Source organism: Physeter macrocephalus, chromosome 4 (genome assembly GCF_002837175.3).
Source record: "Physeter macrocephalus isolate SW-GA chromosome 4, ASM283717v5, whole genome shotgun sequence".
Lineage (NCBI taxonomy): Eukaryota > Metazoa > Chordata > Mammalia > Artiodactyla > Physeteridae > Physeter > Physeter macrocephalus.
Genome location: NC_041217.1, coordinates 123955360 through 123971410, shown reverse-complemented (window position 1 = coordinate 123971410; position 16051 = coordinate 123955360). Strand labels below are relative to the sequence as shown.

The window sequence follows — 16051 nt, the reverse complement described above, 5'->3', positions numbered from 1 at the left end:
TATTTTACAAATTAAGTTTTAAAGCCCAAGAAAATAAATGACTATCTAACCCTGAAATACCTATTATTACCCCCAAAAAACCGTGACACTTCTGATCCTGTCACTTCAACTTAGGACATATTTAAACTAAACTTCCTATTACCTCTGTAGAGCCTTAAATAGTTTCTTTTCTTTTTATTGCCACTCATAGTGTTCTTTTTCTTTATTTCTTGCCTTGCATGGTTAATATAATACTTTGAAACCAAACAGGTTCTTTTTGAGAGAAGTCATGCTAGCTGCTGTGCCAGCATAGGGTTTTTACAGTTTTATGCTAAAAAGGAAACAATGTGAAGCAAACACTTTCCATGTGCTATCTGTAATTTTGCCTAAGCATGAATCTAAATAATGTATTAATATTTTCTAATATTTTAAGTAATTTTGTCTCATCACATAACTTGTAAATTACCTTCAGATGACATCTGATTAAAATATTTCCTAAATGCTTAATTACAGATTTCTCCTAAAATGTTATTAATAAATGAAAGACCAATTTCTTTTCTTAGAAAAACATGAGGGAAAGGGCAAAAGTTAGGTAAAACACAAAGATAAGTCATTATTAAAAAAGGGAAACAAGGCTTCCCGGGTGGTACAGTGGTTAAGAATCTGCCTGCCAGTGCAGGAGACACAGGTTCAAGCCCAGGTCTGGGAAGATCCCACATGCTGCAGAGCAACTAAGCCCGTGGGCCACACTACTGAGCCTGCACTCTAGAGCTCACGAGTCACGACTACTGAAGCCCACGTGCCTGTCTCCACAAAGAGAAGCCACCGCAATGAGAAGCCCACGCACCGTAACAAAGAGTAGCCCCCAGTCGCCACAACTAGAGAAAGCCCACACACAGCAACGAAGACCCAATGAAGCCAAAAATAAATAAATAAATAATAAATAAATTTTTAAAAAGGGAAGCAATAGTATCAATAAATACCTGAGATCTAAAAAAGTTAATTTTTGAAGCATACATAATTCCAAGGATATAAAGGAAAGCTTATTAAAACTGAGATTGACATCAGAAACCATTTCCTTCAGTTCCACAATCCTGAAACAAAAATAATTTTTAAATGTTAATACTATTTGAATTCATTGTCAGAACTTCAAAACTACAAGCAGACTACAGAGGAAAAAAATCTTATATTATTTTTGCTAATTAAGATTTTCTGTAACTTTTCTCATAAAAATTGCAATCAGTTTGGATGTGTAACTGATAAAAATAGGTTTTTAAAAACAGCCATAGGGCTTCCCTGGTGGCGCAGTGGTTGAGAGTCCGCCTGCCGATGCAGGAGACACAGGTTCATGCCCCGGTCCGGGAAGATCCCACATGCCGCGGAGCGGCAGGGCCCATGAGCCATGGCCGCTGAGCCTGCGCGTCCGGAGCCTGTTTTCCGCAACAGGAGAGGCCACAACAATGAGAGGCCCGCGTACGGCAAAAAACAAAAAACAAAAAAACAGCCATAATATTATCTGTCCAAGAATTTCTATTTGACTTTAAATGTAGATTGAAGTTTAAGAAACCATTCAGTTTATATTTAAACCAATTACGGACAAAAAAAATTCAATCTAGGCAATGTTTATATTATATCTGTAACTTGAATCCATAAAATAAATTGTTAGACATATATTCTGTAACATCGTAGTTATCGTTTTTGACTCCATAATATAAAACCATCTAAGTACCAGAAGTATCTGATACATCAAAATGCTTTTTTTTTTTTTTTTTTTGCGGTACTCGGTCCTCTCACTGTTGTGGCCTCTCCCGTTGTGGAGCACAGGCTCCGGACGCACAGGCTCAGTGGCCATGGCTCACGGGCCTAGCCGCTCCACGGCATGTGGGATCTTCCCGGACCGGGGCACGAACCCGTGTCCCCTGCATCGGCAGGCGGACTCTCAACCACTGCGCCACCAGGGAAGCCCTCAAAATGCTTTTAAAATATGATTTGGCAACATTTTAAAAGTATAGTATCTCTTATCCAAATTATCATTTAATCATGATTGCAAGAAAACAGTAAGTTAATTTCTAGGTTTGCTAAGTGTTACTACTAAGCAACTTAAGCCAAATACTTAGAGAGGAAGAATTAAATACTTCTAAGTAAACCTGATCAAACTTAGTAGTTTGAAAGTATGATATTAATTTAAGAACAAGAGATGTTACATATGATATGCCAAAAAACAAAAGTTAAACTGTAAATCATTTTTGTCTATCACATTAGCAAAGAAAAAATAAGAAAGAAAGAATATCAAATGCTGTGCTAAAGAAGATTCTGTGAAAGATACCATGAGTCTGGATATGTAACTGATAAAACTTTTGGAAAGCTTTTGGACTTATGTATCGAGAGCCATACTCTGATTTAGTAATTCTTCTGAAAATTTGGCTTAGAGACACAATGTTTTCTTTTATTTATTGCCATAATCAAGCTTATGGTATATAGATAAATTACATTTTTAAAGTATTGTTTACAACATGGGAAAATGTTTATGACAAATAAACCAGTCAAGATACGAATCATATGTATAATTCTAAATGGGTAGCAGCTTGAAATAAAATATGCCAGGAAGTCAATAGAATAAATCAGTGATGAGACCATAAATTACTTGTCTCTTCATTTAGTCCAATATTTTATAAATATTATTTTTGCAATCAATTTTGTGACTTGTGAAAAAAAACATGATGAAATAACTGTGGTAACAGAATAGCATACTGTTTTGCATAAAAATAATCAGACTGTGGGATAAAATGAGAAAGTAAGCAATAACATAATATCTTTTAACTCCTTCCATCTTCATCCCCAATCAGCTTGTTTGATCTAGGATCCCCAAGGCAAACTTGTCCTATCCAAGAGCCAATCTAAATGCTCAACTATTCTATCAAATACCTTCTGAACACTTTAAACAAGAGAGAAAAAGATGATGAACTAGATCTCCTTTCTCAGTAGAATCTCTTAAAGTTATCATCTTTCAAGATCTACATTCCTCAAACTATTCTCTGTAAATAGAAAGCAAATAATAGTTTGTATGACTTTTTAAAAATTTTAAGCCATCTAAAAAAATTTAGGGCAGTCAGATGAAATTTCCCCAATACAACATCTTTTTTTTTCTTTTTCTTTTTTTTTAAGTACTTAAGTATTTATTAAGTGCTAGGCACTGGTTAAATGCTTTAAGTCGATATGTCATTTAATTTAATTCTTATAAATAGGTCTATTATTATCTCTACTTCACAGCTGAGGAAACTAAGAGAAGCTAGTTAACCGGCCCAAAGCCACAAAGCTCATAGATCTGGGATACAGATACAAGCAACTGACTCTATTGCCCAAATTCTTCATGATTACCCTATCCTGTCTCCCATACTGCTGTTTTAATTGCAAGGCTATTTGTCAACTTTCTTTGGGTATATAGTTAATGGCAAGATAACAATCATTTTTAGAAGTTCCACACTATACTAAACTAATATTCTCTCAAAACCTGAAGATTTTGCTATAATTAACATCCAGAGAGATGTATTAAACAGTACAAAGTACAATGCAAATGATTTCTAATGTTTGTAAATGAAGAATCCTTTTCTAGGAGGAAAATGTTAACAGAGTTGTCAATTTTGCTTTTACTATCAGTGGAAAAATTCACTGGCTTGGCAATTCATTAACATAAAGCCCAAAATTCCTATTAATCTACATGAAATTGGCTTTAGATGGTCTCTTAAAACTTTCCTCTGATATTTCACTATATAGGAAAAAGGTAATATTTTTAATAATTCTAATGCCTATTTTCCAAGTTTAAAATGTAAAAGAAAAAGAAAGTTTTAACCTATCTATCTCTCAGAACCAATGTGAAAAGTGTCTCAGGGAATACTTAAGTAAATTTTACCAAATCCCTCAAATATTAACAATGTAAGAAATTTTACATATACTTTTTAATTAAAAAACTATGAAAAATAATTATTCTTGCAACTAAGATGCAAGTACAACTGAGAATGTTTCACAAGTTAACAGAAATAGCATCACGAACAGTTCTTACCTTTTGGGAATTTCACATAGCTGATTCTTACTGAAGTTAACAGAAGTGATAATGTTACTTTTTACTGCATCAAACACTTCATCAGGAATCAAAGTTGTTTGTTTATCACTAAATGAAAAATGGTTTAAAATGCATCATTCTTAGCAATCTGGAAATATATGATTATTGCTTTTCATTTTAAAGGCCTTTAAAGATTTCATAAGGAGATTTTTCAAGGTACTTGATTATGAAGTTCTGTAAAAAATGCCAAAAAACCCTGCCAACCCACAAAATGTTAACTGTTAGGAATTCAGACAACATATTGTGTCATAACACTTTGTGCCACACCTTCTGTGTAGTCATATACTCAATGGGAATAGAAACAGAGAGATATCTTCAGAGCCTAAGATGTCCAAAAGTCATACAGTAAAGGAACAGTAAATAGATTCCTCTACCTCAGAGTAAAACTAAATGTATAATTTAAAGAACTGTTCTCACCCCTTTTCTTAAAAATCTCTAACAGAGGTTAACTCTCAACTTTCTTTGGGTATATAGTTAACTATAAGACAACAATCTTTTTTAAGAGTTCAATACTGTACTAGTTTTTTCATAAACTAAACCAATTTCACTCTCATTTAGCATGTGAAAAGGTACACAGGGTAATGGCCTTGGACTAAACTACTCCTGGTTCTTCCATTAATAAAATAAGCTTTGTAATTTACCTTCCTTAAACCTCAGTTCTATGAAATTAGAATCTGAAGAATTATTCATTGTTATTTATGTCAGATTTTTTGCAAATATAAACATAAATACATTTCCTTTTCATTAAAATTTTCAGTTATATTTTCAATAAAATATAAATTTAATCTTAAATGAAAGTATAGTAGAACTCTGACGTTTGCAGATTTAACAATTTGATGTTATAATTAGCCGTTATGCTTATGTTATTCTTTTACAATTTTTAATGCCTAACCTCATCCACTTAAAAGAATCTTCAGTGGAATGTCAAATGACCGTATGAGCAAGAAAGCAATATTACATATAATGTGTGTTATAGGAGAACTGTATAAGAAAAGCATACAGTATACAGAAAGATAAAATGATAAAAAGCCTAGATTTCACTGTTATTATTCCTTCCACTTTTGCTTTCAGGACCCATTTTCTGCTGTGCATATGGAGCACTTCTATCTTTTCCATCAGAAATGCTCAAGTCATGGGAAACTGATTTATTCAAATTAAATTTTGAAGATTTATGCTATGTTTAAAACTTTAGTTGAAGGCATTTATGCCTTAAGATTGGGAAATAATTTATATTTTAAATAGGATACTCCTGTCCAATTAAAGTCTCCAAGGAAAACAAATTACAATAAATTTAGAATCAAAACAATTTAAGATGTATGGTCTTAACTGCTATCTTCATTATGCTTTTGTGACATCTGTACCTTTAAAGAATGAGAATGATTATACCCCACCAAAAAAAAAATTGTATCAATACTACTTTATAGATTTTTTTAATGATTAAAAGCAAGAGCATATGTGAAGTACATAGTACAATATCCAGCACAGAATAGAAACTCAATAAATCACATCCATGCAGGGTGGAGAGAATGGAAGCCAGAGATAAAAGGAATTTTAAGCTAAGAAATTCCAAGGCAGGAATCAAGTCTGTCTGATCATTCAGTGTATTACAACACCTAGCATAGAATTTGATACATACCTAATAGACTCCAAAAATATCTACTGAATAAATGGATATATTATGTGTAAGATAAGACATGCTAAATTGCTATGTTATGCTATGAGAAGAAGGCCACAACTACAAGTATGGAAGAGTACTACCCTGTGTTACAGTGTCAAAGAAGGACGGTGGTTTAGGGTAGTGATTTCTATGTGAATGGAACATAACAAATCTGAAACAGAGACCGAATCTTAACCACTCAGCAGGTGGTACCTACTGATACATTAAGGAAAAGAGGCCAGAAATTAATGCTGGCTGTGTGGGTAACTGAACAAACCCAGTCACTATCTGACTTGAGTCTGTATTCTTTTTTATTTTCATTACAATACCCAGACATGAGTTAATCACTGCAAGAGCTCTGACAGTATTGGTTGTTTTTATCATTGCTGCCTTAGATAGTACTGAAGAATACTTGACAACCACTTCCAATCTCTGCATAGGTATCTTCTTTCTCCAATCGAACACATACCCATAATATATAAAAATTATTAGGCTTCTGCCTCAGTTTATATACCAACATTGTAATTATTTCAGGTTTATCATATGTGCTACCAGAGCACATTATTATGACGTATTATTTGACTTGTATTCAAATATATAAACAGAGTACAACCTCTCATGCTTTGCCTGCTTGAGGTGTTCATTAAATAAATGATACTTATTTTTTAGTTACCAATATAGGAGACCCTCCAATATAAAATTCTCTCTGGATGCTGGTAACTGAGTCAGAAAATTTTATAACCAATGAATACTGTCACTCTTATTTTTTATAATAATGTTCTTTATTATAAAATTTTTACTATTAACGACCATTTATCTATCTCTTAAGCCTAATAAACACAAATCACCTAAGGAATGGGCACTTAAATTCACTGTACTTTTAATATGCTTTTATCTCATCACTGTTTTTGCAATTGCTATTATTCTAAGTACTAATGCACTCTGATGAATTCTTCACCGATATTTCTGAAGGATTATTTCTGAAAGTTTCCTATGTGTTTTGCAACATTTAAAAAAATGAATTACATACCTATAGTCTAATATTTTTAATGTGATGATGGCGTGTACATTGACTCTAGATTCACTTGGTAGTGTCATGGCAGTCTCAGTAACAGAATCACTTTGGCTAGGTCCATCATCTGGCAAAAGAAAAGTTATATAAAAACCAATATTTATACTGCAAAGTCATTTTTAAAATTCTTAAAAATAGTTTACATGATTTCTATTGATAGATACTACTGGTGAAAATATCTTTTCATATGCTTTATTTCCAATATCTCAAATCTAGATCTAGAATTTAATCTTTATTTAATAGAAATAAAGTTCAAAATATTTTAATAAATCCTACCATAAGAAAATTTAGGAGTAGGAAAGAATAAAGAATAAGTACAATATCTCAAAAGAAACAATGACAAGCAATCCTTCCTCTTAAGCAAAAATAATATGGTATTACTTCTAATGAAGGAATTTATTAACAAAGGAAAAGTATTATTTCCCCCAAATTTCTACCAAATAGGCATCTGCCTATCTTTTCAGTTTAGGATACTATGAAGCTGATTATCCCCAATCATTTAAAATCTGGCAATTTGCATAGTCAAGTACGCTTTTGGTACATTACTCACATTAAGAGCTTTCTTAGCAAATGTAAGACTTTATTTTAAATAGGTATTTCCTAACATGCATACCTACTTACACATTTACATACAATCAACCCTTTCACTAATCTCCAGAGACTGTTTAATGTTTCACACTGTCATAATATGGCATAAAAAACAAAACAAACAAAAATCATACACATTTAAAAGAGACAGCTTTGTGATTTTTTTTGGCAAAAGAGACTTCAGCAATCTAGACAGAAATAAAATAAGACTATTAATTTTTAGCAATCCGAAAACGATAAAATGGTCCTAGTATTCATATGTTAAGAGCAGAGGCTTGCCAAAAGAGCATTAAAAAAAAAAAAAATCAGTAGTATCCCTGATCTTGCTTCAACCCAGTAGGCATTTAGTGAACATTTGTTGAATAATACCAAGTGTATTTCTCTTGCATTAAGCTCATCAGTTATTCATTAATCAATAATTATTAAGTGATTATTTTCCACACAAATACATATCATATAAATATTTTACCTACAGAAGTAGCACAGAATAAATGACAGAATATCAAATAGAAATAAAAGACACCAAAAGAAATATTAATACCAAGTGAAATGCTTTGGTATTTAGAAGTTCCCTAGCGATTTGGTTATGTCACTTTTAAAAATATGTAATATATATCGCCAAATTACATCAGCAGAGAGACATATTAAACCAGCATTATTTTTTAAATATATATGTATATTAGCATGATTACATATTGAAATAGGATATTCTCAACACTTTCCAAAGAGCTACTTTTAATAATCAGCATCAAGCAGAATGTAAAGAGAGAGGCTGCTGTCTCTTGGGAGGGGCCTACTGTTGAGAAATAGATTTATTTTTCATTGTATGTTCTTGTATATTGCTTGAATTTTTTTTACCATATACATTTATTGACTTTTTGATTAAAAAAACTAAGATGGAGATATTCCATAAACTGATCTAGATTCAATGCAATCCCTATCAGAAACCCAGCTGACTTCTTTGTAGAAATTAACAAGCTGATTCTAAAATTTGTATGCAATTGCAAGAAACCCAGAATAGCCAAGACAAACCCAAGAAAGAAGAATAAAGTAGGACTTACACTTCCCAATTTCAGAACTTAGTACAAAGCAATGGTAATCAAGATAGTGTAGTAATGGCACAGGATAGACATACAGATCAATGGAATAAAATTGAGAGTCCAGAATAAATCCTACATTTATAGTTAAGTGATATTCAACAAAAAATGCCAAGACCATTCAGTGAGAAAGGAAGTCTTTTCAACAAATGGTACACAGAAACTGAATAGTCACAATAAAAAGAATGAAATTATACCCTTATCTCATACTATATATAAAAATTAACTCAAAGTGGATCAAAGACATGAATGTAAGAGCAAAAGTATAAAACTCTTAGAAGAAAAAATAGGAGAAAATCTTCATAAAACAGGATTTTGCAAAGGACTTTTAGATATGAAACCAAACACATAAGCAAAAAAAGAAAGAAAATGATTCCATCAAAATTTTAAAAAAACTTGTGTTTCAAAGGACCCTATCAAGAAAATGAAAAGACACACCCAAAGAAGCCTAGAAAATATCTGCAAATCAATCTGACAAGAGACTTATATCTAGACTACATAAAAAATTATTACATCTCAATAATAAAAAAAATTAAAAATTGGGCAATGTATCTCAATTGGGCAATGTATTTCTCCAAAGATGTGCAAATGGCTAATAAGCACATGATGTTCAACATTATTATTCATCAGGGAAATGCAAATCAAATCTACAATGAGATACCACTTCATACCCACTAGAATGGCTAGAATCAGAAAGTCAGAAAACAAGAGTTAGTGAGGATGTGGAAGAATTGGAACCCTAATACAATACTAATGAGAATGTAAACTGGTGCAGCTGCTTTGTGAAAAACAGTCTGGCAGTTCTCAAATGACTTAATATAAAATTACCATACGACCCAGCAATTCCACTCCTAGATATATATGCAAGAGAAATGAAAACACGTCCACACTGAAACTTGGAAATAAATGTTTATCACTGCATTATCCATAATAGCCATAACGTACTGCAGTTCTTTTTGAGGTGATGAAAATGTTTAAAACTGACTATGGCAATGGTTGTACTTACCTGTTAATATAGCAAAAAACATGTAGTTGTACAATTCTAATGGAAGAATTGTATGGCATGTGAATTACATGACAATAAAGCTGCTTCTTATTAAAAAAAAAAAAAAGATGTATTTCCCAGCTCCCCTTACATGAGTGGCCGCAATGTAAGTTCTGACAAATGGCATATGAGAAGAAGTCATGTACAATACAACAGCTTAGTATATATCCTAATATATTTAATCGACCTTGTACCTTATAATGCCATAAAACACACCTTTTTAAAGTACAGAAATCATACAATGTCTACTCTCAGAGGACAATGAAATTCAACTAGAAATCAGTAACAGAAAGATAACTGGACATTCTCAAAATATGTGATTATTAAACAACACATTTCTAAATAACACATAGCTCAAAAAAGAAATCTAAAGAGAAATTCTACAATATTTTTAACTACATAAAAATAAAAACACAACTTATTAAAATCTGTTGTATGCAGTGAAAGCAGTGTTTAGAGGGAAACTCACAGCATTCAATGCATATACTAGAAAAAAATATCTAAAATCGCCAATCTAAGTTTCTACCTTAGGAAATTAGAAAAAGAAGAGATAATTAAATCCAAATTAAGAAAAAAGAAGAACTAGAGTAGAAATTGAAAACAGGAGATCAACAGAGAAAAATCAATAAGACCAAAAGCTAGTTATGTGAAAAGATCAATAAAATTAGTGTGCCTCTATGCCAGGCTAACTAAGAAAAAAGGAGAGAGGACACAAATGACTAATATTAGAAATGAAAGAGAAGACATCACTGCAGGTTCCATGCACACAGAAAAGAATAATGAAAGAATACTAAGAACAATTCTATGTCCACAATTTTGATAACCTAGATGAACTAAGTGAATTCCTAGAAATACACAATCTTCCAAAACTCACACAAGAAAAACCAGACAATCTGAATAGGCCTATTATCTATTAAAGAAATCAAATCAATAATTAATAACCTTCCAAAACAGAAAGCACCAGGTCCAGACAGTATGACTGGTGAATTCTACCAAACATTTAAGGAAGAAATTATACCAATATTCTACAATCTTTTTCCAAGGAATGAAGCAGAGGGAATACTTCCTAACTCATTCCATGAAGCCAGTACTACCCTAATACCAAAATCAGACAAAGAAATTGCAAGAAAATAAAACTAGAAAGCAAAATCTCTCATGAACATACATGTAAAAATCCTCAACAAAATACTTGTAAATCAAATCTAAAAAAGTATAGGGCTTCCTTGGTGGTGCAGTGGTTGAGAGTCTGCCTGCCAATGCAGGGGACCCGGGTTCGTGCCCCGGTCTGGGAAGATCCCACATGCTGCAGAGCAGCTAGGCCCGTGAGCCATGGCCACTGAGCCTGCACGTCCGGAGCCTGTGCTCCACAATAGAAGAGGCCACAACAGTGAGACGCCCGCGTACCGCAAAAAAAAAAAAAAAAAAAAAAAGTATAAAAAGAATTATACACCATAACCAACTGAGATTTAACACAGGTATACAAGGCTAGTTCAGCATTCAAAAATCAACTAATGTAATCCTTCATATCAACAGGCTAAAAAAGAAAAATTACATGGTCATATCAATAGATGTATAAAATGTGTTTGATAAAATCCAACAGGCATTTATGATAAAAACTCAGTAAAACAGAAACAAGAGAACTTTCTCAACTTAATAAAGACTATAACAGCCCTACAGCTGTCATAATTAATGTTGAGAAAGTTGAAGCTTTCCCCCTAAAATCAGGTACAAGGCAAGGATGTTCCCTCTCTCCACTCACTCCTCTTCAGCACTGCACTGGAGGAAGTTCTTGCTAATGCAATAAGACAAGAAAAGAGATAAAAGGTACACAGATTGGGAAGGAGCACATAAAACGGTCTTTGTTCACAGACGGCACAATCATCTTGTTAGAAAATCCGAAAATAACCTCCTGGAACTAAAAAGTGATTATACTATAGTAAGGCTGCAGGATATAAGATTAATATATAAAAGTAAATTGTTTTCCTCTATATCAACAATAAACAAGTAGAGTTTGAAATTAAAAACACAGTACCAGTATAACTGATTCACTTTGTTGTAAAGCAGAAACTAACACACCATTGTAAAGCAATTATACGCCAATAAAGATGTTAAAAAAAAAAAAAAACACAGTACCATTTACATTAGCATCCAAAACTGAAATACTCAGGTATAAACCTAATAAATATGAATAAGAACTAGATGAGGAAAACTACAAAACTTTGATGAATGAAATCAAAGAAGATCTAAATAAATGGAGAGATATCCCGTATTCATGGATGGAAAGATCCAATACTGTCAAGATGTCAGTTCTTCTCTATTTGATCTATATATTCAATGTGATTCCAATCAAAATCCCAGGAAGTTATTTTGTCAGTATCAACAAATTGATTCTAAGGTTTATATGGAGAGGCAAAAGAGCCAGAATAGGCAACATAGTATTCAAAGAAAAGAACAAAATTGGAAGACTGATGCTATCCAACTTAAAGACAGTAATCAAGACAGTGTGATACAGCAAAAGAACAAAGAGATCAATGAACAGAATAGACAACCCATAAAGAGACCCCCATAAATGTAGTCAGCTGATCTTTGACAAAGGAGCAAAGGTAATACAATGGAATATACAAAGGCAAAGATAGTCTTTTTCACAATGATGCTGAAACAATGGGACATCCATATGCAAAAAATAGCAGCTTTATTCATAACTGTCAAAACTTCAAAGCAACCATGACGTCTTGCAGTAGGTGGGTGAGTAGATAAACTGTGGTACATGCAGACAGTGAAATATCATTCAGTGCTAAAAGGAAATAAGCTATCAAGCCTTAAAAAGATGTGAGGGAAGCTTAAATGCATATTACTAAGTGAAAGAAGCCAATCTGAAAAGGTTACAGACTGTATGATTCCAGTTATTTGACATTCTGGAAAAGACATAAATACAGAGACAAGAAAAAGATCAGAGGTTGTCAGGGATAGCAGGGATTGTGTGGGGGAGGGAGGATGAATAGGCAGATCACAGAGGATTTTTTTTTTTTCTCCGCGGCATGTGGGATCCTCCCATACCGGGGCGCGAACCCGGTTACCCTGCATCGGCAGGCGGACGCGCAACCACTGCGCCACCAGGAAAGCCTACAGAGGATTTTTACAGCAGTGAAAATACTTTGTATGTTACAATGATGAATATATGGCATTATACATTTGTCCAAACCCACAGAATGTACAACACCCAAGAGTGAAATTATACATTTGTCCAAACCCACAGAATGTACAACACCAAGAGTGAACCCTAAGGTAACTATGCACTTGGGGTGATTATGATATGTCAATGTAGGTTCATCCTTTGTAAAAAATGTACTGTTCTGGTGAGTGTTGCTGATATCGGGGGAGGGTATATGTGTGCAGGCAGAGGACATATGGGAAATCTCTGTACCTTTCTCTCAATTTTGTTGTAAACCTTAAACTAGTCTAAAAAAAAAGGCTTTAAAAATTTTTTTGATTATTCTGACATGACTTCTAACTGATTTATAGCAGAATAATCAATTTTTTTTGAGGAGAAAGTATATCTGGAGAAAAAAGGACACTCTGATTGTCAGAAAATGAGAGTCTTAGAAAATTATGTCAATTTATTTGAAGGGCAAAGTAGAAAATATAAATTACTTAAGTATACAATTATCTTATTTATTTAACCTCTACTGACTGACAATATGGTGCTAGACTAGGCTGTGCATAACCAAGAGCTGTGAGCTAAATTAACAGCTACTGTATTTAGCCACTAAGTTTTGGAGTGGTTTGTTATGCAGCATTACACTGGCACAAAAAAATTTTTTCTTAATGTTCTACATGTAGTGTGTGCTACAATAACATACATGAAATAAAAACTGGAATAAATCACAATTTTAGTGAAACATAAAAGTTAAATTTATGGTAATTTTTCTTTTGATGCATGTTTGTGCTAAATTAGCATACCCTAAAAAATGTGTTTTGCCTTTATTTTTGTCAGAACTTACTAAAACTATAAATGCAGCATATATTCAAATGCCTGTTAATATACTTCCCAGTCAATAGAACCCTTATATTATACCATAATTGTCAAGTTTTGCTCTTTTTTCAAAGGTAAAGCATTAGGTGCTTACAGAATCTTTTTTAATATTTTCTAATTGGTACAGTATAACACAACTCAAAGAGATTAAGGATAGAACAGTATTATTGTGAATTTAATGATTTTTTTTATAATTTCAGCATATTTATGGCCTAATGAATTCAGAATTAGAGCCACACCTGCCAGGGACCATTTTCTCTAAATATTTATACCAAAAATACATGTAAATTTATATACTATTAACTCTTTACCACTTTTCATGTTATCCTTCAAAATATGGGAGAGAATAGAAAAGTACCTTTAATCTTGCTTCGTAGATATTTTAAGACTTCTTGGGTTCCTTTCTGAAAATGTGGGGAGAAAGACATATTCACCAAGACATACATTGCAGTTTTATACATCAACGTGTATGTTTCAATATCAAATTTAAAAACCAGCACTGAATTCTAAATATGCTTACATTTATAATTTCTCTTCGAATCGTTCTCAAAGGATTTCCTTCTAGTGCCAGGAATTTCAAATGAAGTTCTCCCAATGAACAGGGCAGACTACAAAAGATTAAATTGATTTCAAGGAAGACATTAAGGGTAAGTATAATTCAACCAAGTAGGAGATTATAAAACTAACATATGACAAACTATACACCATAAAATAGTGTCAAAGAAAGCCCAAGTAATTTAGGCCTAAAATATTTCCTCTCGAAATAGATGCCAAACATGTTTAAAAAAAAAAAAAGGGAGAGATTTGTTTCAATACTATCATATTGTGATTACTAAAAAAAGAATGTGAGCTATAAAACATTTGCTAAATTGTATCCAGTGCTAAAAAGTAAATGTAAGCAAATATTTCCTAATTGAAAAAAAATGAGAAAGAATAATTTTCAATTGTATAATTCATATTTTCATTCAGTAAGGAAAGTAATTTTTATCTTTGGTACACCAAAAGATAACCAGTTTATACACATAAATATTAAATCTCAAAATCTATTAAGCATCTATAATATACTAGGCATTGGTATAGGGATATCAAGAATTTTCCCTTAAAAAGTTTTTAGCTGAAGAAAGGAAAAGGACACATATATGGCTAACCAAAATATAGGAATTATCTTATGTTGCTGGTGAGCATATAAAATAGCACAGCCACTCTAGAAAATGGAGTTTTTTTAAGTTAAACATACACTCACCATACAACTAAGCAATCCCACTCCTACATATTTACCCAGGAAAAATGAAAATAATGTCCAACCAAAGACTTACATGAATATTCACAATAGTCAGAAAATTGAAAGTAATCCAAACATCCATCAACTAACTAGTGAAGAGATGAATAAATTGTGGTATATCTGTATAATGAAATAATACTCAGCAATAAAAATGAATAAACTATTGATACACAAAATCACATGAATGAATCACAAAAGCTTTATACTACAAGAAAAAAGACAGACACAAAAACTATATGCTGTGATTTCATTTATATGATATTTTTAAAAAGGCAAAACTACAGTGACAGAGCACATCACTGGTTGCTAGAGGTTGGGGATATGAAAAGGGGATTGACTGCAAAGGGTAGGAGGAGAATTTAGGGAAACAGAAATGTTCTTCATGACTGTAACAATGGTTATACATTTACATACATTTGTCAAAAATCATCAAATTGTATATTTTAATTGGTAGATTTTATTGTATGTAGATTATACGTCAACCAATGAATATATTTTTTATATACATGTAATAAGACAAGTGCTAAACAAGTAAAGTTGCTCTGAGAGTACAGAAGTAGAAATTAGCAAGGGGAATAGAGGGAGAAGGGAGTAGCAAAGCCTGGATTTGGGCTTAAAAAGAATGGAATTCCATCAGGCAGTCAGGCAGGAAAAGGGCATTCTAAGGTAAAGAAAATGAAGAAAAAGTCAGTACATTTGCAGTTCAGTGTTGTCAGAGTAGGATACCTGTGGGAGTGAAAGATGACAAAGAGAGAATGAATGAAGTCTGACTGTGAGATGTACTTGGCTGTTACACTAAAAATTCTGGACGTTATCTTGCAAGACAGTGATTCCCAACTGCTGGATGGAAAACCACACGCATCAAATTCTCCTAGGAATTTTAAAAAATAAAATCCAAAACAATTCTAAGGTTCCATTGTTAAAGATTCTGATTCATTGTTGCCTCAGTATCTGCATTTTTTCTTAAAGCTTCTCATGTGGTTCTGATACATAGCCATATTTGGGAAACAGTGCTATAAGAATGGAGAATCATCAAAGTTTTTTAGTACAAAAACAACCTGATAATTTGTACTTTATAAAAATTACTCTGGGGGCTTCCCTGGTGGCGCAGTGGTTGAGAGTCCGCCTGCCGATGCAGGGGACGAGGGTTCGTGCCCCGGTCCGGGAAGATTCCACAT

General features: G+C 32.8%; 1 protein-coding gene across 2 annotated transcripts in view; it reads right to left on the bottom strand.

Moving 5' to 3' along the window:
• The window catches only part of LRRC40 (leucine rich repeat containing 40), a 53911-nt gene that overhangs the window by 8287 nt on the left and 29573 nt on the right, over positions 1 to 16051 (bottom strand). For both annotated transcript variants that reach the window (XM_007104397.4, XM_055084523.1), the window contains 5 exons: positions 14112 to 14199; positions 13950 to 13995; positions 6787 to 6895; positions 4040 to 4147; positions 963 to 1073 (listed from right to left, as the gene is read on the bottom strand). In XM_007104397.4, coding sequence (XP_007104459.1) covers positions 963 to 1073; positions 4040 to 4147; positions 6787 to 6895; positions 13950 to 13995; positions 14112 to 14199 — 462 coding nt within the window. The remainder of the gene's footprint in view (positions 1 to 962; positions 1074 to 4039; positions 4148 to 6786; positions 6896 to 13949; positions 13996 to 14111; positions 14200 to 16051) is intronic.